General features: G+C 26.8%; 1 protein-coding gene across 1 annotated transcript; it reads left to right on the forward strand.

Moving 5' to 3' along the window:
• On the forward strand, nt 1-26,091 carry LOC107441351 (carboxylesterase 1C). Its single transcript, XM_016054576.4, has 11 exons — nt 1-639; nt 4,988-5,131; nt 6,062-6,227; nt 8,690-8,875; nt 10,739-10,932; nt 12,303-12,474; nt 14,387-14,568; nt 15,115-15,241; nt 17,323-17,488; nt 19,250-19,567; nt 25,933-26,091. The coding sequence occupies exons 1-11, from the start codon at nt 202-204 to the stop codon at nt 26,018-26,020; spliced, it is 2,181 nt and encodes a 726-aa protein (XP_015910062.2). The 5' UTR covers nt 1-201; the 3' UTR covers nt 26,021-26,091.
• Nucleotides 26,092-26,372: the final 281 nt, after the last annotated feature.

Raw genomic sequence — 26,372 nt, forward strand, 5'->3', positions numbered from 1 at the left:
ACGCGCCATCTATAATTTATTTAAAAGAATAATTTCCAATTTCCTCAATCTTTTTGACTGTAACTTTGATTCCTTAGTGTTCATTGATGCAAAAAGGTAAACAATCGATTAGAAACAAGTTTTGAATTCGTTATTATTTGGGTGTTGGCTTTTATTTATATGTCTACTTTTAAAGATATATCAATAAAACGATGATCAGAAATGAAAACAAACTCTTATTTCCGACTTGCCACTTTCACAGTCATCCTCTATCACATTTTATTTGTCAAAGTATTTACTCAAGAATATGGGTATGATAAACGTGAATACAAATATTATACTGATCAAAATGGCAGACTGTATACTAAATACTTTTCGTACAGTAGTACAGAATTTGAACATGCAGTGGACGATAGCAGATGCGATGGGAGGCCACCAATTCTAGAAATAGTAAAAGAAACAAGGTATGGAAATTTTAAAGGCAGACAAGTTAGTTTATGTGACAGTCCTGGTGTTCTCTTAAATCAACGACCTGGGAGACAAAATTCTTTTGGACGAAAAAATACTGTAAATGTATTTTTAGGTATTCCTTATGCGGAACCACCGTTGCATCGTAACAGTCCTCCAGGAAGAAGAGAAGAACCAAAATATCCATTTAAAGTAATTTTAACATATTTTGAGTCTATTGGAGAAAAGATGGGAGATATTTCCATATCGTGATCTGTCGCGCCAACTACAATCGCCAAGGTGTCAAATAGATCTTAAAGTTGCAAATTAAAAAAACAAACCAAAAAAAATCTTGTAGATGTTTGCCCAGAGGTATTTATGAGTTGAGTTGGTCCTTTTCAGTGATGTTTTTTTTTAGTTGCTCGCTGGTCACTGCCCGGATGTTGCCAAGACTAGGCGATTATTCCGCCACAGATCACCTTATGGAAATTTCCCAAACGATGCGAAATATCCATTAAAAATCATTTTAACATATTTTAAATTTTTTGGAAGAATGTATGGGGATATTTCCGTATTGTGATCTGTCACGCCAACTACAATCGCCAAGGTGCCAAATAGATTTTAAATTTGCAAATTTTTAAAAAAAAACATGTAAATTTTTGCCCGGGGGTGGCTACGAGTTATGCCTTTCCAGTTGGTTCTTTTCTGTGGTGTTTTTTTTTTTTTTTTGTTTCTCGTGGCCACTGGTCGGAAGTTTCCAAGGCTTGGCGATTATTCTGTCACAGATCACGACATGGAAGGAAATCTCCCTGAATATATTTAAGTCATAAAGCGAATGTGAAAAAAAGCTTTAGATATGCACAGAACCATAAGATATTTGGTTATAAAACAATTTGTTTATTTTGAAAATTGTCTAGTAGTTTATTAAATTAATATACCGTATTTACAGTAAAATATAACATGTTTTAAAACCTAGAAATGTATGGTTTACTATGTGCTACTTGCCATTTTTCTTCCACTAAGCTTAATTTATCTTCCGCTTATCTAATCATAGTTTATCTTATCCAAGTATTCAATCCCCTATTCAAGGGGAAGGGAGAAACAGGGACTTTTTTCATATCTTTATAAAAAATGCAAATGAAATGTTTTAAAAAAGTAACAGAATATGAGAATAAAACTTTTCGCATTTTGAAGAAGGGCCCCCAAATAAATTTGATACTGGGATCCCTGAAACTTCTTCTAACATTTTTAGGGGTTGTTTGAAAATATATTTTAAGCTATGATTTAAGTAATTATAGAAAATCTTTATTAGAATGCGCAAAAACATTAAATAACTGCTTAACAAACAATTATTTGCATTGATAAGTGCCTTAATGAAATAGTATATTTATATGCAGAACTTGTAGCCAACTACAGCATACATTTAAACTTAGAAATTTGTGTGTTTACCATTTGCTACTTAACATTCTTCTTTTAAGCTTGACTTCTCTGGTAGTTAATTTAATTTGTCATATCAATTTAATTGCTTTTCTATAAAAAGATAGTTTTTAATAAATTTATAAAAATCAGCTTTTTGATGTATAAAAATAGTTGATAGCTCAGGGGTCTGTCCAGGCCAAATTTACTACCATTTAGCAGTACCTTCACAAATTCAACTTTAAGAAAAACGGTCATTTCACAAAATACTTTATCTTAAAATTTTATTTTTGTATCCCATAAGAAACAATAAATCCATATTTTTGTGTTGATTTTTTATTATAATTTTTAATTTTCACAAATTATGTCTGAATTTTCACAAAATAGGTACCTTTCAGAAAAAATTAGACAGTCCCCTGTAGCTATTAACAAAACATTTTCTCTTTTTTTTTCATTAAGAAGTAGCTTATTTGGCATAGTAAATTTTATTCTGTGTTTCGATCATTCCATGTCAAATCAACACACTCATTTTACATCAACTTTCTAGATTTCAATAAAATTTGGTATAGAGGTAGTATTTGTGTGTACCAAGTTTTATTCAAAATTATCTACTCTATTGAAAATATAGCCTTTGCAGACCAATTTTTTTTAAATGACATTAATTTAGCTAAAGCTAAAGAGTAAGTACCATTGTAATGGTAAGTATAATTTTAAAGCTCTTTTCAAGACCTTTTCACTAGTATACTACACGTTTACTAATTAAAAAATTTTTTTATTGAAATTTACATTTTTTGAAATGTGCTGCATCAAAAATTTTAAAAAATATATAAATAATACTTTGGCTAATACTAAAGTGATTGTGTAAGTTTGAAAATAGGATCTTGATGGATTTATATTAAAATAATTTATTGAATACAACTTGTTGTTTAAACAACACATGATTTTATATTACAAAATAGCTCTAATTGTGGAAAAAACAATAATTTAGAAATTAATAGTTTTTCTTTTTTTATATTTGGAAGTTAAATTTTTGTATCAATAATAAAATTACGTAAAACTATTGCTTGATGTTCTTGTATGTTTTGTTTATTAGGAAAATATAATTTTCTGACAATCTGTTCCTGTTAAAGTTATAGAGTAAACTAAACATACGATTTGACTGACAAAAAACCAAAGTACTTCTACAAAAAGATGGTGAGGGCCATGCTGGATGCAGAAAAAAGTAGTTTTACTTCATTTAAATTTTTTGCCAGCATATAAGTCCACCACCAATTATGCTCATAAATAGGGCTGCAAGTTTGTCGCGGGAAAAAAGACCCCAAATTCGCTGAAAAATCGCGGGAAATTTTGAAAATTACACGAATTCTGAACATAAAAAAAATTATTACATAAATCATGCAAAGGACAGAAATTGCGCAAATAATAAAAAAAAAACGTAAAAATACACAACAAAAGTATTTCTTTGAATTTCAAGCAATATTAATATTTTTATTTAAATGAACAGAATTTTGGTACAAAGTATTGTACATTGTCAGATTATTCTCATTTATGCTTCATCTTTCATCACTTAATACATTTTTATACTTAGAAAATTATCTTTCTGCGCCAACGCTGTTTTTAGGCACCGACAAACTTCGAATTGCCAATTTTGGAGCATTCGGTCTTTGATTTCCAAAACTCGATCAATTTTCCTTCACCAACGCGCAATTCCTTGACTGTTGCTTTGTAAGAAGTAATTGCTGTGAAACCTCAAACATTCTACATTCAAACTACTAGTTACAAGTCCCTACTAAATACTAGTCCCCCCCCCTTCATCTAAGAAACTGATCCATATTTAAGAAATCACAAGAAGCCGCCTAGGAAAAATTAACTCGATATGTGAAAAGGCTGTAGAAATTGCATTGCCCAGTGTAATAGCATGTGTAACAATTTTTTTGTCAAAGATTTGATTTATAACATTTTCCTTCTTTTGTGATTCCAATTTCTTTTGTTCTCTTACTGACTTCAGGAAGCTAATTTCCCTCCCTAAGTGTAGAAAGACCACCTTACTTGACAAGATATTGATTTTCTCTAATCTCTGAACTATTTTCATGTCATTTTGCTATTGATTCACTCCCCTAAGTATCTAATCAATTTTACATGTTCAATTTATGGTTCAGGAAAATAAAAAATTATGTTTAATAAAAATAATAAATAAAAAATGAAAAAAAAAATCAAATTTTAAGCAATTTTCCCTCAAGTTAGGACATATTGAGAAATTTGCGGATTTTAGGAAAAAAGATGAAAATTTCCCGGAAATTCGCTCCGCGACTGACCTGCAGCCCTACTCATAAATTACATATCCCAGGCATATGATTCTTCCGCTGATTTACAAAATTCCGTGAATCTCAACATCATTGGTTCGCTGACTACAACATATCAATAATTTATATTCCAACGCAACTTTCTCAGAATTCCGCTAATCTAAAGTTTTAATTTTGTTCAAAATCTCGTTACAAGGCATTTATTCTACCTTTACCAGCATTTTTTTTTCTCTCGGTTCTCATTCACTCAATAACATATATATATATTTTTACACAAATTTGTTAGAGAAAAACACAACTTTGAATAAACATCACGAAAAAAATTCTATAATAACTTCGGTTAAAATTAAGGAATTACTGAGACAAACACAAAAATATAAAATTGGTAATTTTTAAAATAATTCCAAAATGTTAAGCATTTTCTAGAAATCCAAAATGTGTAATATTATGTAATCACTGAATTTAGTCCTCAAAGGGCAGGTGAGACCTGCCACCCTGCTAAAAACGCTTAGGGAGAGCAAGGTAGTGATCCATGGCAGATACGTATTGCCGTGTTTAGTTCGTAACTTTAATGAAAGGATTTATGTTACACAAAATTCTTTATAATGAACTATCCATTGTTTTAAGGTTAGTGTTATGAAGCTTGTGTATTATACATATAAAGCTAAATGCTATTTTAAACTTAAATATCCTTTCTAACTCATATTGCAGTAAAAAATTTTAGAAATTAATATTTATTTTCTTTTTATTATTATTCGCAATTCAACATTTTTCTCTCCTGATGAAAATGTAAAATAATTTATTGTTGAATCTCTTGTAATTTCCAATTTATTTTTCTGTAGTCACCTGTGGGTCCTGTAAGAGTTGGAGAATTGGATACATCACGCTATAAGCCAGCTTGTCCACAAAATGAAAGATATCTTGTTAAAGGGAGAGGTACTAACCATAGTGATGAAGACTGCCTGTACCTAAATATATTTTCTCCTGTAAGTTTAAAAATAATGTACATAAGCTAATTTAATTGATGGATAGATTCAGATTTGACAAGTTTTTGATAATATAAATTCTGGATAAATCCTTAATATTTAGTATCTTCTATCAAAAATATAGCTTTGCATGTAAATCATTATTCATTTATGTTATAATTAATTTTAAATGAGGTTTAAAACTGCTTACATCTTCCTTTCTACTGAAATTTTAGAGCACTAAATTTCAGTTTTAAATATACTAGCTGGACTAAAAAATTTTACTTGACATTATTTAACAGTCATGAGAAATATGAACAATTTTCAAAATCCAACAAAGGAAAAGGTAATACTTTATGCTAAGTAGTTTGAATTAAAAAACAACACGAATAAAGCACAAATGAAATGATACATAAATTGACATACAATAATTTCAGTTCTATAAACAAGAACCTTCCTTAGTGTCTAAATGTCAAATGATTGAAATGAAATTTCATTTCTTGTTTACACAACGAGAAAGGTTCTTGTTTATAGAACTGAAACTATTGTATGTCAATTTATATACTTTTATTTGTGCTTTATTCACATTGTTTTTTTGCTTTGATTTTTAAAACAAATGTAGTATGTATAACTTTTCAGAACTGAAGCCATAAAAAATCATAGAAACTTACAAATCAAGGCATATTTATAGCAATAGTAATAGTGAATCAATTAAAATTTATTTCAAATGTTAATTTTGTATTAAACATGTAGATTTTTATGTTAAAAAATAAGGCTATTTTTGTTTTAATTTTCCTTTTGATTAAGATTTTTAAACCCTTTAGATTAAGATTTTAATTAACTATTAATTATTTTTTTGTTTTCAAAACTTATGTATTTTTAAATTTCATAGAATTATTAAACTAAATCATAACAAATGCAATGTCTTTATAACTTTTTTTATTATTTTAGGCTCAAATTAGATTAGATATGCCTGTCCGAGAAAAATTTCCAGTTATGTTTTATATCCATGGTGGGCGTTGGGATCATGGCAGTGGTTCTTTGTTTCCTGGTCAAATGTTAGCTGCTTCTCAACGTGTTGTAGTTGTTACATTTAATTATCGCCTGGGATATTCAGGTACAATTCAAATTTTAATATGTTGTCCAAATCTTTATTATCTATAATCTCTGATTAGGACTAACGTTTCCAATCTTCACAATCTCTAATTAGGACAACCTCAGATTGAGGTTGTCGAAATCTTTAGGACAACCTCAAATTCCATAGCTTATTAAATGAGATATATTCATGCATGTAATTCTTCTGGTAATTTGCGAAATTCTGCAAATCTCAACACCATTAATTGGTGGACTCCCCGAATCAATAATTTATATATTGACAGCATTTTCTCAGCATTCTTCTAATCTAAAATTTAAATTTAGTTACTCGGGCAAAATCTCATTAACAAAGCTTTTATTCTGCCCTCTTTTTATTCTTCCTAAGTTCTTATTCACTGGCCATAACTTTTTGTACATAGATTTTGTTAGAGAAAAAAAGCAATTGCTGAGCAAAGTGATGCAAGCACATAAGTAAAAAATTTATAATCTAAAAAGTTATTCTGAAATGGCAAATATTTAAACTATCCTTCGTCAGAAATTTTTTTTATTTTTCTCATTTTTTAAAAATTTGTATTTTAATGAGTAGAAATTTTTATGCAAATTCCGATTTTTAACAGCAGAATTGTTTAATCAATGTGATATATTTGCTCCCTCTTTTATTTGACTACATTTAGGTCAAATTAATCTTTAATAAAATTTTAGGTCAAGAAGATTTAAAATCACAATTTTCTGTAATCACTTTTTAACACTCTCAATACCATCATAAATCCATGTTTCAGTTTCTTTTTTTACAGTTAATGCAATTTATTTTCTCGTAGTTTTTCTAGTATTACGACATGCAAAATTTGAATCATGCAAGTCAACGACTTTTTGATGTGTTAGATTTGCGTTGATACCATCATAAATCCATGCAGTGTTTCGATCTCTTTGTTGGCTACTATTGTTACAAATTTTCTGAGTATATGTTTTTTTTAATTCCTTTATTTTTATACAGTATTATAACACCACGCAAAATTCAATTCATGAGTTTATTAGTCACTTTTTCATCCACTTTTTCTATCAGTTATTGCTGATATCCTCTTGATTATTCTGATATTTCCTTACAAAAATATACAGAAACAAGAAATTTTAATTGCATATTTGAGTAAATACTTTTCACCTAATCCAATACTTTTGCGCTAAATCCATGCAGCTTCCAGCATTGTAAAAGTTTAGCTTTTTTTATTTTTGTGCACTTATGCCTGTTTATAAATGTTAGCACCCCTTTATCTAAGTTGAGAGCAGAACCAAGTGAAGAGAATATTGATTGCAATTACTAAAGTGGTATTTATTATTTATCAGGGTTGATAAGAATTATTTTAAAATAATAAAACAAAAATCATTTTTTTATTTGATTTTGAAAATGTATTAATATGTTTTTATTATTTAATAACAATATTGCAACTAAAATACTTAATCTACTTCTAACTAAAACTGTAAATCACTAAATAAATAATGTCATGGTTGTTTCTATTTAAGCTTAAAGACTGCATGATTTATTAGTTAGACATCAAATGAAAAGTAAATTAATTTTCCAGAAAGCATTAAAAGGAATAAATTTTTTCAAATAACCCTTGCCAGAACAAGTTCTTTTTTTTTCCTATAATAATAACAGAAATTTTTACAACAGCAACAAGGGACTTGTTTTGATTTGGATCCTAAAAAAAATTCCCAAATTTCAAGCAAGTTACGAGAGATATTTGAAAAAGGGATTTTTTGCATTTAATTTAAACATTTGTATTTAAATAAACTTAAAATTAACTGGATATAACTAAAAGGTTTATTTAGTGAAAGTAAATTATTTTACATTTAACCATTTAAAATTTACTTTCAATTCTTCTCTACATTTGGTTTCTCTTTCCCCATTCCTGTATTCTCTGGCTAAAGCCTTTGTTGTAAAAAAATTAGGCTTAAATCCTACAATCTTGGTATATCGATACTTAATACTCCCTTTGTCCCAAATCAGTTTCTACATTTGGGTCAAAAATTTTGTCTCATATTAGTTGCTACATTTCAAGTAGATAGAGTCATAAATAACTTCCAATGCAATTTAAAGATCGAAACCAGTAAAATTATACTACTATTAAATTCATGATTCATTATTTGAAGATAATTTTACAGGATTGCTGGTGGAAGAGTCCTTACAAAATGGAGTTTGGCTTAAGAGCTTATTATTTAAACTAATTTAGTACTGATTTAAGGAGAAAATGCTTGGTAAGTAAATGTTATTGATTGATTGCATTGCATCGCATCCTAAAATCTCTGAAAAATGTTCAAACAAAATCATCAATATCATCAATCAGTACAAAAATATCCAAATGTTGCAATTAATTTAGGACAAAGGGAGTAGTAGTACAAAGTAAAAAATATATTTATGATTTGAATCAATAATTTAAAAAAAAAATCAAGTTATTTTTATTATGACTTTTTTTTTTTTTTTTTTAGGTTTTTTAGCCACTGGTGACCATCATTCTCCTGGCAATTATGGCATGCTGGATCAAATTAAAGCATTGGAATGGGTTTATGAAAATATTCCTGTATTTGAAGGGGATCCTACTAAGATTACTGTTTTTGGTTCGGGTGTTGGAGGTGCTAGTGCTGCACTTCTTGCTATCTCACCTTTATCTCGCAGTAGGTATCTCTCACTTTCTCACTCTGGGTCCTTAGGACACAGTACGTTCAAATTTTTGAGTTTTTCTTTTACTAAAAGCTGGTACCTTATTTGAAATAACATTGGTCTCCCATTTTTATTCTTCAATGGCAGCAGTCTGATCTGAAATTGTCATAATTGTTTCATTTATAGTATTTATTATATTTTTTGTTTATATATATATTTTTTTTTCTAGCAACAAAATTTTTTTTTAATTTATTTAATACATTTATTTTTTTTAAAGTTTTATTTAATTATGTCTATTTAAATCTTCTGGCACCTTTCTTTTTGTGTTAGAGAATTGCATATCCCAGGGAACGCATCATAACATTTTTCTGTGTCTGCTCAAATTTGTATTTTTTTATTTTATTTATAATTTTTTTTGTATATTTGACGTGCTATATGGTATAAGAGGAATCCCTTGTTATTGTATTGGATGATGGATAAGAAACGAGAGATAAGTAAAATAAGCTATGCATTTTTTTTTAAAAAAAAAAATTCAAATAGTATGCTTGAATTCAACATTTATATTGAGAATGTGATCCATAAATTTAAATTAGATCTAGTATAATAATTGATTTAAATTGTGTTTCTCTAAATTCAATTGCTTAAATTTTCAAAAATTAATTTTTTTGAAAAGGTATTGCATTAACTATTAACTAATAGTTAAATTTTATTTTATTTAAATGTATGTGTATATTAGAATTTCTCACTTGATGTTGTAATTTTTTTTAAAGTTTTATATGGTTAATTTACAATGAAATTAAAAATGTTTAAAAGAGAAATATTGATTACTGTTTATTACAAAAGAAAGGAATTTTTTTTCTTATATGTATGAAATTTACTAATATGAAAAGAATCTCTTGTTTATTACTTTATTCTTTGGAGCCAACTAAAATTTTATGTTTTTAACTATGATGAAATGTAACATTTTTAAATACACAAGTTTTCCTTATCACTCATGTTATTTTCTATTTTTATTATGTATATTATTTCATATTTTTATCATGAAATTATTAGTGTCTTCAAACGTTTCATTCTCGGCACAACCAGATATGCATGTTTAAGGAAATAGACATAGCTATTTAAGAAAACGAATATAGAATTTGATTCTGTTTTCAAAACTTTTTTATGAAAATTTTACTTTTTTCAAAGGATAAATTAATGGATCGAAATGAGCCCACAATGTTGTGTCTTCCATTTGCTTAAATCACTTAGTGTCATGTGTTCCATAACTTTATAATAGTAGTAAGTAGTATAATAGTAGTGTGAGGTTGCACAAATTTGGGTTTTTAAAATCATAGGTTTTTTTTAAGTGATGTCTAATAAAGTTACATCTGTAATATACCCAGCCACCTCAACCTTTAAGTTTGCGACTTTGCCCCATTATAATTGTGTTTAGTATTTTAAAATGTAATTCTCCAATAAATTGTTAAATTTGAGTTGACCATTGAAAACACAAATTTTTTGCTTTGTCCGTTTTCTAAAACACATTCTTTACTGTGTTTCTTTTCTTAAAACACACATTGTAAACTATGTCCATTTTTTCAAACAAACATTTCAAGCTTTTTCCATTTTCTGAAACATAAATTTCAAAACAGTGCTTATTTTCTTAAACATGCATTTCAAGCTGTGTTCGTTTTCTTAAATATGCATTATGAGCTATGCCCATTTTCTTAAACAGGCATTTCAAGCTGTATCCATTTTCTTAAACACACATTTTGAACTGCACTTTCTTAAAGATGCATTTCAATCTGTGTCCAGAGTTAAAAACTATTAGACAATATGATTAATTTTGTGACTTTAAATTCTTTTTGTAATTATCTAATATGACATGCTTATAGGAATGGTCAAGAGAGTTATTGCCCAAAATGGTTCTCCTCTTGCTGACTGGGCAGCAATTACAGATCCCATATACATGTTTAATTCAACGCAGATACTTGCTGAAGAATTGGGCTGCTCTAATCCCGATATGGCCAGAATTGTTGAATGTGTTGGTACCAGGACAAATAATGAAGTGAAATTATTAAAAATGAAGGTATGATTTTTTTAAAGTATTTTGATCAGGTATTTTTTCAATGCAAAAAATATTTCAACAATTAGATTTTTTTAAATCTTATATTTGTTGTTTAGAAACTTAGTAGAGAGGTTAAATAAATTTATTTTGTGACTGAGAAAAATACAAAACTTATAAGGAACTAAGGTTGTTTTTGCTAATTTCCTCAAATTACTTAATTCTGAAAATTCTTTCTGGAATTAAGTACTTTGCTCTTCTTCTTTTTTTTAATTATTTTAAAAATATTTTATAATAGTGATAATCAGATAATCATTATGAATGAATCCCTATCTGTTGCCAACAACCTATTAGTGTAGCTCTAGTATGATGGTAAAAATCAAACAAAATCAGAATTACTTTATTAAATAAAATTTTAAGATATTTTTCACGTTTTTGTTGTTAAAGTAGTAATTTTTACAATTTTTTGCGCTTTGAGTTATTGTTGTTTTGCTGCCTAGCTGGAAATTTTTTTTATAACTATTTTAGACATGTTTCCTATTTAACTGCCAAAACTACTTTTAAATAAATTTCTTAGTACTAACATAAAAATAAATTAAACATCACACTTTATGTTATTATTAAACATTATAAAAGGAATATGGAATTTTTTAGACGCACTAATTTTATTTACCAAGTTATGCCATGAAGGTAAGAAGTCACGCTTAAAATATTAAGAATAGTTCGAAAACATAAAACTATTTCATTTTATAAACAAGCTCATCTTTTGTGTTAAGAAATATTAAATCTTCAACGATATACTTATTAACTATTGTTAAAAGGTCTTACCTTGTTTTATTTCTTAAAATGTATGTTTTATCTTATTCTTTTTAATTAAAAAAAATGGTTACCCTTTTTTTTGGTTTACTCTAATGTAGCCCCTTTTTCAAATGATTGTAGTACTTCTTATGCATCCATAATAGTTATTCTAAATAGTGCAAAATATCAGTGCATAGAAAAGCCTAAAAAATAGGAAGCCTTTGTTGCTTAATTTTTTTTTTTTTTAAATAATTGAAACATTTCTCCACTACATTGGTTGGGCTTGCAAAGTTATACAAAATTTGACTATTAGTCATTAACTTGCATGTAGGTAGAAAAATCTCGCAAATTTCCGAAGAAGGTTATTATTTTTCAATATTTATAGTTTTCTGCTCTTTAAAGACCTGTCAATTCTTTACATCAGGATAGTATATATTTATTATTTGAATGTAAAGCTTGGCTTCGAGTATAAGTATTCAAGCTGTGGCTTTTTTATTTGCTTGACCAATTATCCTTTGAGCTAAATTTACATATTAATTAGATTAAGCTTTGTAGGGGAATTTTAAAAGTATTGTATACTTTATATTTTATTTTAGCCCAGAGTTGGTTGGCTTCCTTTTGGCCCAGTTCTCGATAACTTCACAAGAGATGCAGAACACCAGTTTCTTCCACTTTCACCCCAAGAAATGTTAGAAAGAGGACTGCTGTTTAACGATGGATTTGCTTACATGACTGGTGTGAGTCGAGATGCAGGAGCTTCAATATTATGTAAGAACTGAGAAATACTTTGTTGCACTAATAAAATAATGTTCCCTTATTATTATTTTTTTAAAGAAATAATTGTTAGTGTTCATTATCATTGAGGTTGCAATAACTGAGCAATCATTTCACTTTCATTCGTAATAAAAGAATTGATTATCACCAGTGAGGATTGTTATTAATGATGCCACAAATGAGCATGATAGGAAAATAACTAAAGGTGGGAAATGGTTTATTATAAGCAACCATTACGAATGTAAGTTTAAGTGCAACTGTCTGTACTTCTTAACCGTTTATGAAGAGATTCAAGTTTTTATGCTTCTTAATTAAACTGTATTCTTCTAAATTGATATGCTATGCACATGAATTTGTCCTGTTTGAATGGAATATTAAAAAAGAAAGAAAAATGGGATTCATTTGTTGATTTAAATTTCAATATAGATTACTTAAAATCCAGAATATACTATAAATCTGTACTATACTATAAAATAATACTGTAAAGCCATAATTTTTTGACTGCTTGGGTTGTGGGAAAATTTCTACTGGTCAATTTAAATAAATACAGTCAAACCTATTTTTGTGCTGTCTCTTTTTGTGCAATTTTTGTATGCAGTATATCAAAACTTCAATCAAATTTTAACATAATTTACGTTATCAAAAATAAATAAATTTGAAGGATTTTTTTACCATTTAGTTTTTTTGATTTTTGATATGTATTTTGTCACTTTACATAAGTATTGTGTCAGCTCATTACATTAATTGTTGAACATAATTTAATTGTTGAACGCTCTAAAATTTCCTATTAAATAAATGAAATGTGTAATTTGCATATTGCAATGGAATTCTTGCGTAGCAAAGGAAAAATTCATTGATTACAAATAAACATTGAAAGACACATGCATTGTGTTAATTCGGGTTTTCATGAAACAGACTGCATGTCTTGTTAAGTCGCAAAATTGGTTTTTGTTAAGGGGATAAATGGCAACTAGTCTCATGCTTTGTTTTGTTTGTTTTAACAAGTAGGTAGGAGTTAAATTTTTTTTATTCATCTCTGATCTAAGAAAGATTTAAGAAGTCTGCTAAATAAAGTGATTTCATAAAAAAGAATGTTACTTGTGTTTTAATTTTTAAATCTCATATTAATTGACATCCTTCAAAATGCTTTCACATTCCTGGATTAAGATAAGATTCATTTCAAGGCAATAATTGAATTTAAATTTATTACTTTTCTATTTAGACATAAATTTGTGAGATTTTGTTTTATTTTTGTACATAATCTCTGAAATGGAATAATTGCAAAAATAAAGCGAAGAGGAAGGTTATTTCCTTAGAAACTAAGACTATGATTTTAAAACGGATAGCAGGTGAAGATCTACAGCTCTTGGTGACTCTCTGTGAGATTTTTTTATGCGGTCTTATTTTTGTACATATTCTCTGAAATGGAATAATTGCAAAAATAAAGCGAAGAGGAAGGTTATTTCCTTAGAAACTAAGACTATGATTTTAAAATGGACAGCAGGTGAAGATCTACAGCTCTTGGTGACTCTCTGTGAGATTTTTCTTATGCGGTCCCTACCTAGCCCATAAAAAAAACTTTTTTGTTGTGTTGCGAAAACTATATTTTATAGCTACTCATGAAGTTCTGTGTGATTTTTAATGCGGTTTCTATCCACTGCGCAAAAAAAGGTTTGAGTGGACTACCTTAATTTTCAAACTAATAAGATACTTTGTTTCTACCACACAATACTACCCTCAAATTAATATTTAAGTGAGAAAATAATATTAGTTTTTGACCTTTAATGTGTATAGTTTATTTTTACTTCGTTTTTGATGAGGATTTTAAAAAAATGTTTTAAGTGTACATTGGACTCTGTATGTATTATCAAATTGAATTCTCTTTTGAAATAATTTTTCTTTGTAGGGCATGATTCATTAGGAGACATAGAAATTGATGAGGAAACTTTTAATCAAAAAATCAGGGAGTTTATGAGGATGTATAATTATACTATAAATGCTCAAGGTATATATGAGGCTATACGATTCATGTATAAACCATCCGTTGATTCAAGAAATAAAACACTTCTTAAACAACAATTCATACAAGTTAGTTTTTTGTTTTGTTTTTAACTTAATTTGGTACCTTAATGATTGTCATAAAAAAATTCATTGTGTGATTTTTTGAACAAAATGGATTCTATGTTACTAACATCGATATTTTCTCCAAATAGTTGATTATTGATAAGAATTTTTAATTTTTTTTCATAATTTTTGTTTTGTAATGGTTGTTTTTCTTCATTTTTTATTTTGCATTAAAAAAAATTGTAAAAGCATGTAGTTCATATATGAAAAATGTTTAATAGTTTTTGTACTATACCCATCTGAAAGCACTTTTTATTATTTATCTGCTAATCTTATAAAATTTCTTAAACATCCAATTTGCAACTGTGATATAGTTTATTTAATTATGGAATAAAATGATTAATAAATCCTAAAAGTTAATCAAATTTAAATAAAGTAATGAAAAATCAGTTTCTGGTCAAAGATAGTTTTTTTTTATTGTTATTTTATATTTTAATCAAATGTTGATTGTTACTGTCTTAAGTGTTTCATAATAGTTTTGCTTTCTTTATAATTATGTTTCTTTTTTAGCTACTTACAGATCGATATTATGTTTCACCATTAGATCCTACATTACAACTCATGTTAAAGAACAAAGTGCCTACATATGCTTATGTCTTGAACTATACTTTTCAAGGATATACGTTTTTGGCAAAAGGTAATTTAATACATTTTTCACTATGTTTATCTGTGCAATTTCTATATTAATTGTTTTAGTTGTACTGAACAATACACTGTTAGTCAAATGTTTAGTTTATTTTCATAGGTTAAGTGTATATTGGGTCCTTTATCAACTATTTTTGATGGTAATTACATATTTATTAATGATTGTTAAACATACCTGTAAGATAGTAAACAGCTTGTAAATATTATTTATGTAACATTTTCTCCCCCTGCCGTATATAAAGATTTGAATCTTAAACTCAGCAACATTACATGAAAAGTGTTTACGATTGATTTAGGTTCTATTAAAAATTTTATGTATAAATCATACTTGTTGAAATACTATTTAAACTAGTCAAACTGACCTCAGAAATGTAGATGTAAAAAATATAAATCATTACATACTGGTTTAAGGAAGTACTAATAATTCAGGGTTAGGGGGTTTCATACGCCTGGGCAATTCAGTGAATTTAGTGTTCTGGACAATTCAGAAATTTCAGTGATTATTTTCAGTGTATTTCATTAAAATTAATTTTAAAAAAACTATGACATACACAAGCAAAAACTTATAAAAACAGGCAAAAGGAAATTTTATAAAAAAAAAACTTGAAAAATTTTAATTGTTAAACTTTTTTATAAATTTTAAAAGAAGAAAAAAAGAATTTTTTTTATTAAAGCTTTTTCAAACAAATGTATAATTGCAATTAGTAATAAAATTTGTAAAAAAGAAATAATAATTTCAAATTTTTTTTTTATGTTTGACTAATCACTTACAGGTAAAATGCATTCAATAACATTTAATTAAATGATTTAAATAGAGCCATGTCAATTTGTTTACCACTTAAAAATAATGAATTGTTTTTCCTAGGATATAGTATTTTAATTTCTATTAAGAAATACTGTCTTTAGAGCGTGTAAAAATTAGCGTCTATGATAATTTAAAATACGTGGTTGTGATTCCAAGGATATGACTCACATTTCTGTAATATAATCTGTTTGCTGGAAGGAAATATAGCAAAATTATAGTTATTATATATATTAAAATTATAGTTGAAAAGCAAAATTATAGTTAAATTCCATAAATTAAAATACTGTTTACAGCAAAATATGTTAAGAAAGTTTGTAGTACAGTGTGCCAAAAAAATTAAACCACCCTAAATAACTTTTGATCTAATGATTGGAGGTTCTTCACATTCCAGGACTCATTCTTAATGGTCGGGAGTGACTTCAATTATGCAAATTAATTGGTGCAGATGATATTTTAAGTTACGAAATCGGACACAAAAACATACCTTCTTGGAATAAACGTAACTTTTTTTCGACAAATTTGGATTTCTGACCCCCAAAATATAGGGGGTAGCTGTAATCAGGGAAATATGGTCCTTATATTTTGATCTGGAGATGATTTAAAGTTTGGACCCATTACTGTTAATTTTGCTTTTTGTGTAATTCACCTTATCTCAAGTACTTTTTAAGGGAATAGAACAAATTTTGCACATAATTATTAATTTTTTTAGTAAATATTTATTATTTTATTAAATAATAGTCAAAAAATTTGGAACTGTAAGGTATACAATTTTTTACATCCTTCTAATGTATGTAATTTTACATGATAAAATGCAAAATTTGAGTAAAATTGGTTGAATAGTTCTTGAGAAATTTAATTTTAAACATATGAAATGGTTGAATAGTTCCTGAGATATTAAGCTTTAAAGAAGTCATAGGTTTAAAATTAAATTTCTCAAGAACTATTCAATCGGTTTCACTCAAATTTTGTATTTTATCATGCAAAATTACATGCTTTAAAATGATGTAAAAAAATTGTGCACCTTACTATTACAAATTTTACTCTTTTTCAATAAGTATTAAAACTTTTTTCCTGTAACTTTTTTTATACAGTGACCCAAAAATATTTAACTATTTATATTTTTAAAAAAATTATTTTGGCATGATATTACAAGAAATTAGCATTCTCCAATTTTTTGCTACATGGTCACTGTTAAATCCTAAATATTTTCCGATCAATGTTAGGAAAGTTTTAAGCAGCTTAACAAAAGTTTCTTTTCCCTTTTATAGATGTTGTATCAATGCAAGTTGAAGATTTACTTCTAACTGGAGCTCCATTTATGGATCCAAAATTCTATCCTGAATATTTAAGGTTGAATACTGCCCAATGGACAGAAGAGGACAGAAATATGAGTCAGTTAATGATGGAAGCGTGGGCTAATTTTGCCAAAGAAGGGTAAAATATTTAGACAGCACTAAATTTTATTTATGTTTAATAATTTGGTTTGAATTTGAGTTTATTCTCCTGTATAGCATAAAATTAAATTTGTCAAAAAATTATTGCATTAAACATCTTTTTCACACTTACACCACTTTTTAAATTAAAAAAAAAAAATTTGTTTTGTTCATTCTACAGAGAAATGTTTTGAGTATAAATATTTTTTTAAAGTTTAATTGTGAAAGAATAGTTTATGTTACACTTCACTAAAATTTCCATTGTCTAATTCTTTATTTTAATTCATAGAGAAAAAAAAATATTTAATTTTAAAATTTAATAACTTCTAAAACTAAAATTTAACATCTTCATATGCACAGATATCTTTTAATTGAGATGTGCTACTCATTCATAATATATAGTTGTATGATCGAATAATTTATCTGATATAATTAATAATATAACTAAAATTTAAGTTTTTAAATTTTTTTCTTGCTATTTGTTTTTGCAATAATTTTATTACTATTTTTTTAAATAACCATTAAAGAAGACCAGCTAATTTCTAAGACTTTGGTTATAATTTTGCATTATTTGCTAAGCATTTTTATTTTGTAATTAAGTAAGATAGTAATAAAGCTTCCATATGTGTGTAGTTTTATATAGCTAAAATAATATTCAGTTCAGTTTTTCAAATCAATAATATTTCTGATAATTTAAATTTTTGAATTAAAATTACAGAATAATAATAATTAAAAGAAAGGTTTAAAAACCTGAATTAATTAGCTTAAACTATATAGCTTCACTGCATTTTTTTAATATTTTTATTACTGTCACATATTATATCACACTTGAATATTTTGATACAAAAGAGTATGGTAGCTCAGAAACAAAGTATACGGATAGAGTGATTCATTACAAAAATTAGGCAACCTTTTATTGTAATTATATTTTATTACCGTTGTTGAACAACCGACCCAATTTTGAGTTTACGACTACTAATGTTTAACTCTGTAGCGTTCTAATTGCCTCCTGGATCAAGAATTGGGAGAAAATTGCCTTTGTGGAGTAATTTTTGGTGGAACTAACCCGCATTTGCTTTACATAGAGAGAAAAACCTCCCACCATTAGCCTAACGGCATCGTGACCCGTGATTCATTGACCACTGAGGATATCTTACGTCGGCACTGCAATCAGTGCGAACCGGGTGCAGAATTTGAATCTTAGCCATTGCTGGGATCAAATGAGGCTCACCTCGTTGGCAGGCGAGTGCTCTATCCCCTTAGCCATCACGACTCTTTTATTATAATTGTGTTTTAATTGTATTATCAGGGTTGCCACTCCACAGGGAGAACAGGGAAAACCTTGAAAATACTGGGAATTTAGAAATCACCTAAAATAACAGGGAAAATGCAGGGAATTTTGAATTTTTCTTTGCAAACTGGGAAAATACAGGGAATTTTATTTTTTTATTTTGCTCTTTTAAAAAATGGTGACTACTCAAAGCGTAATCTATGGGATATTTAACCGTGATATTTCAGCTATACTAAACTATTTCATTTACCGTAGCATTGTTTAAGTATGTTCAGCTGTTTTTCCAGCAATTGAAACTAATAAATATAGTTAGCCCAATGTAGCTCACACAAGAGCACAGTAATTATTGTTTCCTCTTTATATATTGCGTAGAACATGTACAGGGAAAACACAGGGAATTTTTTTTCCAGATTTGAGTTGCAATCCTGTATTTGTAATTTCTTATGTTTCATTTTTCTCTTTTTATTGTAGGAATCCAACACCTCGTCGGCTTTTCAACACAATACTCTGGGAACCTGTTAGTGAAAATAACTATGTTTACTTAAATTTAAATGCATCCAACACAACAAGTCGAATGATTAACGATTACAGAAACAGAGAAAGTCGATTTTGGAACTACTTTTTACCCTTTTTTATTGATCGTGAACCTCCAACATTGGCCCCAACCTTAGAGCCCGGTGTTAATGAGTTGAGAGTCGTTACAAGTGCTTTGTGGGGTAGCGTTGCTGTAGCAGCCTTGTTACTTACAATAACTTTAGTTTTCTGCCTCTTGTATTGTAAAGTTAGAAGGTATGACTCCTATTAAGTCAAATTTTGTTTATTATGTTCCTTATACATTCCATTGTGTGATAAGTGAAATGTCAACTGTGATGTTGAAAAATAAAATTTTCATTTAAGTGTTATTGTTATATGTGAAGGATCAGATTAGATGAAAAATCAAACAAGATGAAAAACCAAAAGCAACAAGTTGAAAAATCAAAATTTAATTCTTTTGGTTTTTAAAATTTGCTCTCATTCCCTGACGAACTTGTTTCATTTAAAATATATCATGAAAAATTTGTTTGTATGTTTTAAAATTTTAATATTCTTTAAAACAAAATTCCACATTTCTTCATTAACCTTCTGAAACTATGCATTTAATGTTTTTATATTAATTTTAATTGTTAATTTATTTTTTTATTTTACTGCATTGTCTGAAAATTGCTTAAATATTTGAATTATTACTTATTCAAAGCATTTTTAAAATTTAGAAAGTTTGATCTTTTTTTTTTGTTGTTAATTTTAAAAAACTTATGGATGAATCTTTTTTGATAATTTAGCAAACTTTTTTATAAAACTGTTAGATATTTTAATTCTTCCTGAAAGTAATTTGCTAATCATAAGAAAATCCTCAAAAGTCAACAGCTTATTTTTAGTTCCATTGTACTTAATTTTTTAAAAAGGAAAATGAACGTAACAAATTATTTAAGAAATTCTATCTTAATCAATTTATATATTCCTTTTTCCCCCTTGTTATATTTATTTCCTTTTATTTTGCTCAAAAAAATGTTAAATTATGATTTTTTTACAAAAAAGATTTGAAATCTTTTCATTTTATAAGACTGACATATCATGGCAATAACTGCCGTGACCAATGGAACAAGTAATAATGTTAGACATATTTTTATTATCCCAATCAATTATTCTAAATTCTGTGTTATGTTATTTTGGTTTTTATTATTATTATTTTGGTAATTTCAAATATATGTATATTTCAGTCTTTTTTTTTTTATTGCTGATTTTTATTCAAACTTTTCTTAATATTTCTTTGGTTTGGTATCTTTACTTATAAATAATAAAATTAAATATACAAATCATAACCATCCACTTTTTTTAAAAAAAGACATATATATAATGCTGTTAATAAACATATATTCTTCGTAATGTATAGAATTTCCTATTTTAAAAAAATATTTTTTCTAAGAATTTTTTAATATTTTAGACAGAATGTTATTTGATATGGGGACCAAACTAATTAATAACATTTTAATGTTAAAAAGAGCTTTATCATTCAATCTCTGTCTTGTAATAATTTAATTTTAATTTTTTAACTGAATGGTTGTAAGCTTATGCATTTGACATTTATTGTCTGCATTAGACAGTAATTTAATGTGTCTCTTGATATTCATTTGTTGTTTGAGCAAATCGTAAAGAATCATTCCTGAAAAATTCATTTGAAAAATGTATCACTTTTTGTTGTATTTTGCACAAAAGCCTTCGACAATTTACAGTGCCTTATACAATCGATATTTTATGTTACTTTCTAGCTATATTTCATTTAGAAGCTGAACGTTTTGTTTAGAAAAATGATTTTGTTGAATTTTCTTCAATTTGTACTGAACCAGTTTTGTTAATTATTACAGTAGAACCTCGATTATCCAAAGTAATTGGGAACAGACCTACTTCGGGTATGTGGAATATTCAGATTATCAAGTTAGCATTGTTTAACTTACTTTCATCAAAAAACGCTGTATACTTATTCAATCTTTTTGTGAACAAGATATAAAAATATTTTTATTCAAAATTCCCTAACACTTTTTTCAGAGATAGCAGTACTCCTTTTTTTAAAAATTAATAAACCATTTGTGCAATCTTTGTAAGTCTTTTTCTGGATTCCATTTTCATTGTATATTATAAAACATATTCCATGTGAGCAATAATTTTCTTTTTTTCTATATAATAGAGATGGAAGCGTGATAAAACATTGCGAATTACAAAAATAATTTTTTTTTTCCAAAATCAAAGCAACTGACTAACAAAATATCTATTTGTTACTCATAAAATAATCAATTTTATGTATTCAAGTAGTATTAATAGTTTTTTTAAACCTGAATTATTACTAAATTATGTCATAATGTTGAAATAATAGATAGGAAAAATTAAATAAATGTGCAAATTGTTTAAAAAATTACAGTATTGACTTTGATTTACAGGGGTATTTGGATAACCAAGGTTCTACTGTAATTGTCATAATTTATATTTATACATCTTCATAACTTGCATGAACTTGTAAATCATATGCATACTGTACAATTTTTCAATTGTATAAAGTATAACATTGTGTGCATACTGTACCACAATTTTATTGAATTTGAAATTGCATGTGTACTGTACCATAATTTCATTTCTAAATATTATTTATATTGGATTATTGACTCCTCAAAGCTTGTCCAATTTTGTACTCTATAATGTTTAATAGTGTGCTATGAACCTTTTTCACTTATTTTTAAGTTTTCGTCAAGTAACCATAGTATTTAAATTTAGAGTGGTTTTTGTCAACTATAAAAGTTAAAAATAAACCAATTTTTTTTTTCACATTTAATTTTTTAATGTTTTGTATAGAACTTATTTTCCATATTTTTTGCAACAGTGAAAGTGTTTTTTTAAAATATTTTTTGCATTGGATATTGCTTGAATATTCTAAAACGCTAAGAATTGTAATTTTTACTCTTTTATTTAAATGATATTTGCTTTGATTAAAGATAATTGCACTTTAAAAAATATGCTGCACAAAATAAGAGTTTATTCCACTGTAATTAAATTTATTCAATATTAGAATAGATTTTACAGCATTGAATATGTTTTACCATTATAAAATTGATTCGCATTGCCAATATTAAAACCAATGCCATCTTTTATTTATCCTCACAATAGGTAAAATAGAACATCAAACTCTGGATAATTTTCTCCTATCAAATTTATTGTGTTTAGCAGTACAATTTAGGTTTGCATTGTGACTTTAAAGTATAAGTGCTTAGCTGCTAACCGTAGCGTTTTTGTTCCAGTATACCACTGGATTTTACCAATTTATCCTGGTTTATGTATACTTTTTAAAGAAAGTTTTGGGAAAATGAAACTCCTTAACATGCCCTCAGATTTTATTATTTAGTTCATTGCTTGCTTGAGTATTTAAATAAGTATTGCGGTTAAATAATGAAGTAAGTTTCACTTATAGTTATCAGTTTAAAGATGGCTTTTTTTTCTTTTTTTTAATATTCTAAAATTTTCAGTGATCATATTCAGTATTCCCAATTTTTAAATCGATTCAGGAATCTATCTGAAATCAATGAAATATCTATTAATATTCAAAATAATGAACTCAAAAATATAAACATAAAAAAATCATTCTATATTGAATTTCATTTTATCATTGCTTTCAATTAGAATATATTGTCATTAGGTAAATAAAGTTTTTATGCTTTATTGACTATAAAAATCCCTATGACATAGCTGCCAACTATCCAGAATTTTTCGGATTTGTTCCTAATTTTTAAATCAAGTCTGAAAATCTGATATTTTTATTAAGAAAAATACAAATTTATCTAAAATTGCAGTATTTTTGCTTTTAAACCAATCCCTTGTTCTGATCGCTGCAATCGCGCTTCCTGTGATTATTGTGCAGAAGTAATTTTTTGTAGCTTTTTATTGGAAAATACTATTCCAATAGCTGTTGCTCATCAATATGAGTATTATGGCTCTAAATTGAATCTTAAACAACTATTAGAATTGTTTTTAAAATTTATTGTAGTATTTAAACATTTGCATCAGAAATATTTTTTTATGATATAGTTTAATATTTACATGTGTCTTATAATTTGGCGAAGAATAATTATATATTAATAGGTAATGTTTTTTTTTAAACTATTATACCGGCATTCCTAATTATAAAATATTGATATAAATTTCCCACTAAAGATCATGTTTATATTTTTTTTTACTAATTTACATAAGGTATTTAAATATATGTCTATTAATGTTATTATTNCAATTTCATTTTATCTAAATCATTGCTTTCAATTAGAATATATAGTTATCAGATAAATAAATTTTTTATGCTTTATTGACTATAAAAATCCCTATGTCTAAAATATTCTATGTATTGCATAATAGCTAGCATATTCATAAAATCGACTGTATATTTTAATTTTCCTGTTGGCAACTTTATAAGTGCATAAAATGTAATTGTATGTTTTTCAGATATAGTTAAAGTATTCCATTTTTATACTGTTCATTTATTTTATTTTTTTTACACTAATAGTCGCAGTACAATTTTTTATTAGTCATTTTAGTATTGTTTTGCATTACTATTTTGTATCAGTGTTTTATCTATTTTTATGAATCTTGGTAAAATGAAAAAAATAAATCTTTCATATCTATTTGGCTTTTGTTTTCTTTCTCCATTTCTTTTAAAATTTATTATAAATTCTCAATAATTATAGAGACAACAAAGAGGGTTTTCTGAAAATTATTGTTTTTAATTCATAATTTTCCCAACTTTTTCATCTGTTACATTGCAGTAAAACTCTTTGGTAAAGGAAACTCTAGACCTGAATATCGAATTTTCTGTTGACTTCCGGTATGTTTTTTCAAACTATTCTATTAATTATCTATTTTTAATAGTATTTTTTCTGCTGTTTCTTTTATTTTTCTTATTCTATGTTTCTAATATAATGTTTTACTTATATTGTCATAGAATGTGAAATATTTGTGGTATAGTCAAACTTGGTTAAATCCTAAAAATTCAGAGTTTTTTATTAAGAATATGCACTTTATAAAATGGTTCTACAAAACTAATTTAATTAGCTTCTCTTATGTTTTTTTTCCCAAGAAATGTTCACTTTAAAAATAACTTGACAATTAAATTTAAAAATTATGTCTTTGTTCTAGCAGCCGTAAATTCTTTTTTAGGGTGGGGGATACTTCTCAATGAAATAGTAAAATTTAAAATTCAATGTTTTTTTAATTGTCTGACAAAAAGAGTCATTTTAGATATCATTTTTATTGCAACAATTTTCAAAGCAAATAAATTAATTAAATAATCTTATTATGGAGTACAGATTTTATCTTGAAATATATTCGTATGATACTTTAAATTTTGATTGATGACTATTGGTATTATATAAGTTTTAAATATAAATATATCTTGGTAATATATATATAAAAATATGTATTGGTGATATATATTTTTAATTAAAAAACCTCCAAAAATATTAAAATGGAAAAAAGCATCGTTTGATAGTTTCTTGACCATAAAAACTCTTCTTCTTGAATATATTTCAGCCTTTTATATGCTCAGTTTAATTTGAGAATAAACTGCATAAATCAAATAATCATTACTAAATGAGAGTTTATTAATATGTATTATATAAAAAAAATTTGATTAGAAAGTTTGTACACAAAATATCTTAAACCTTACCAGAAAAGTCATCTTTAGAGGAGATTCATTTCCTATTTAAATTATGTAATATAATTCTTTTGGTTTTCTGATTCAGTGTTTTAACTCAAAGGTATAAATGTTCTATCTTATCTAACCAAAGAATTCCTGCCACAGATCTCTGAAGCCATCTACTACTGTGGAAACAAGAAAATAGTCTTCTAAAGAAGGAAACTTATGAAAATTCTCTCAACCGCTAGAGTCATAGAACTTATTCTTAATATTATATCCCCTAACTGATATAGTTTATTCTATAAGCACCGACAGTACTATACACAGCTGGTGAGGGGAGTTCTTTTATTAGACAGATAGTATAGCCACCTAAGCCTTGATGGGGAAAATTATATACTGTATCATTGAGATCAATTACAATTTATATCTGTGATTGAAAATTTAAAAGGATAATGCAGTTGTTGCAATAAAGCCAAGAAAGACTGATGTAGTGTTTCATTTATTATGAAAATTCATCTTATGATTAACTAAAAATTTCTGATGAATTTTCATTAAATAAAGTTGAAAAAGAGTTTTAGATTTGAAAAAGAAAGAAATCTACTTAGCTGAAATTTGAATTTTTTTGTTATTACTGAGACAACTTGTAAAATAATGTTTAACAAAGTATTGAAATGTAATTTTTTTATGATTTTCTGTGTTATAAGTTGAAAATTATAACATGTTTTTTTGTTTATTATAGAAAGTAATCATTTTATTATATTCTAATAATTTTTTTTCCTCAAAAAATTTTATTATTTAGCTACCATTATACTTTATCCTCCCATTAAAAGCTTTTCAAATTTTTCATTATCTTGATCACTCTTAATAGAATGCCTATCTTGTAAAAATTTGTCAAACTGTTTATGTCAATTAATTTGAGTTATATTTATTTCAATTTTCTTTTTTGTAGTAAGAAGCCTGCTGTGAATCCAGATTTGAATACCTCAAGAGAAACATTTGTCAATTGTTCTACATCTGTTCAGGATACTCCTGTGTAGCATTTCATATACCTTCTAACATTTGAGGTTTCTGAAAAATATTATTTTCAGTGGTAGTGCACTAAGGATGCGTTTTTTTTTTTTAATAAGAAACTTTAAATTTGTCTCAAACTTTTATCTGGATATAAGATCATGGCCAAACTTGACCTTTTATATATCCTTTTAAATTATTTATGTGTTGTGGTGAAAAAATTATTTAAATTCTAATTTATTAGAATATTAATATTATATTATTACCTTTGCTACCACTAGAAAAAATGTTTTCTAGAACTACGAAAATTCCATTGTCGTCTGTTGGTATGAGATTATGACGAAATACCATACTTGTCTACTCTAATTCTTTCAGAAAAGG

Source organism: Parasteatoda tepidariorum, chromosome 9, assembly GCF_043381705.1.
Source record: "Parasteatoda tepidariorum isolate YZ-2023 chromosome 9, CAS_Ptep_4.0, whole genome shotgun sequence".
NCBI classification, from domain to species: Eukaryota; Metazoa; Arthropoda; class Arachnida; order Araneae; family Theridiidae; genus Parasteatoda; species Parasteatoda tepidariorum.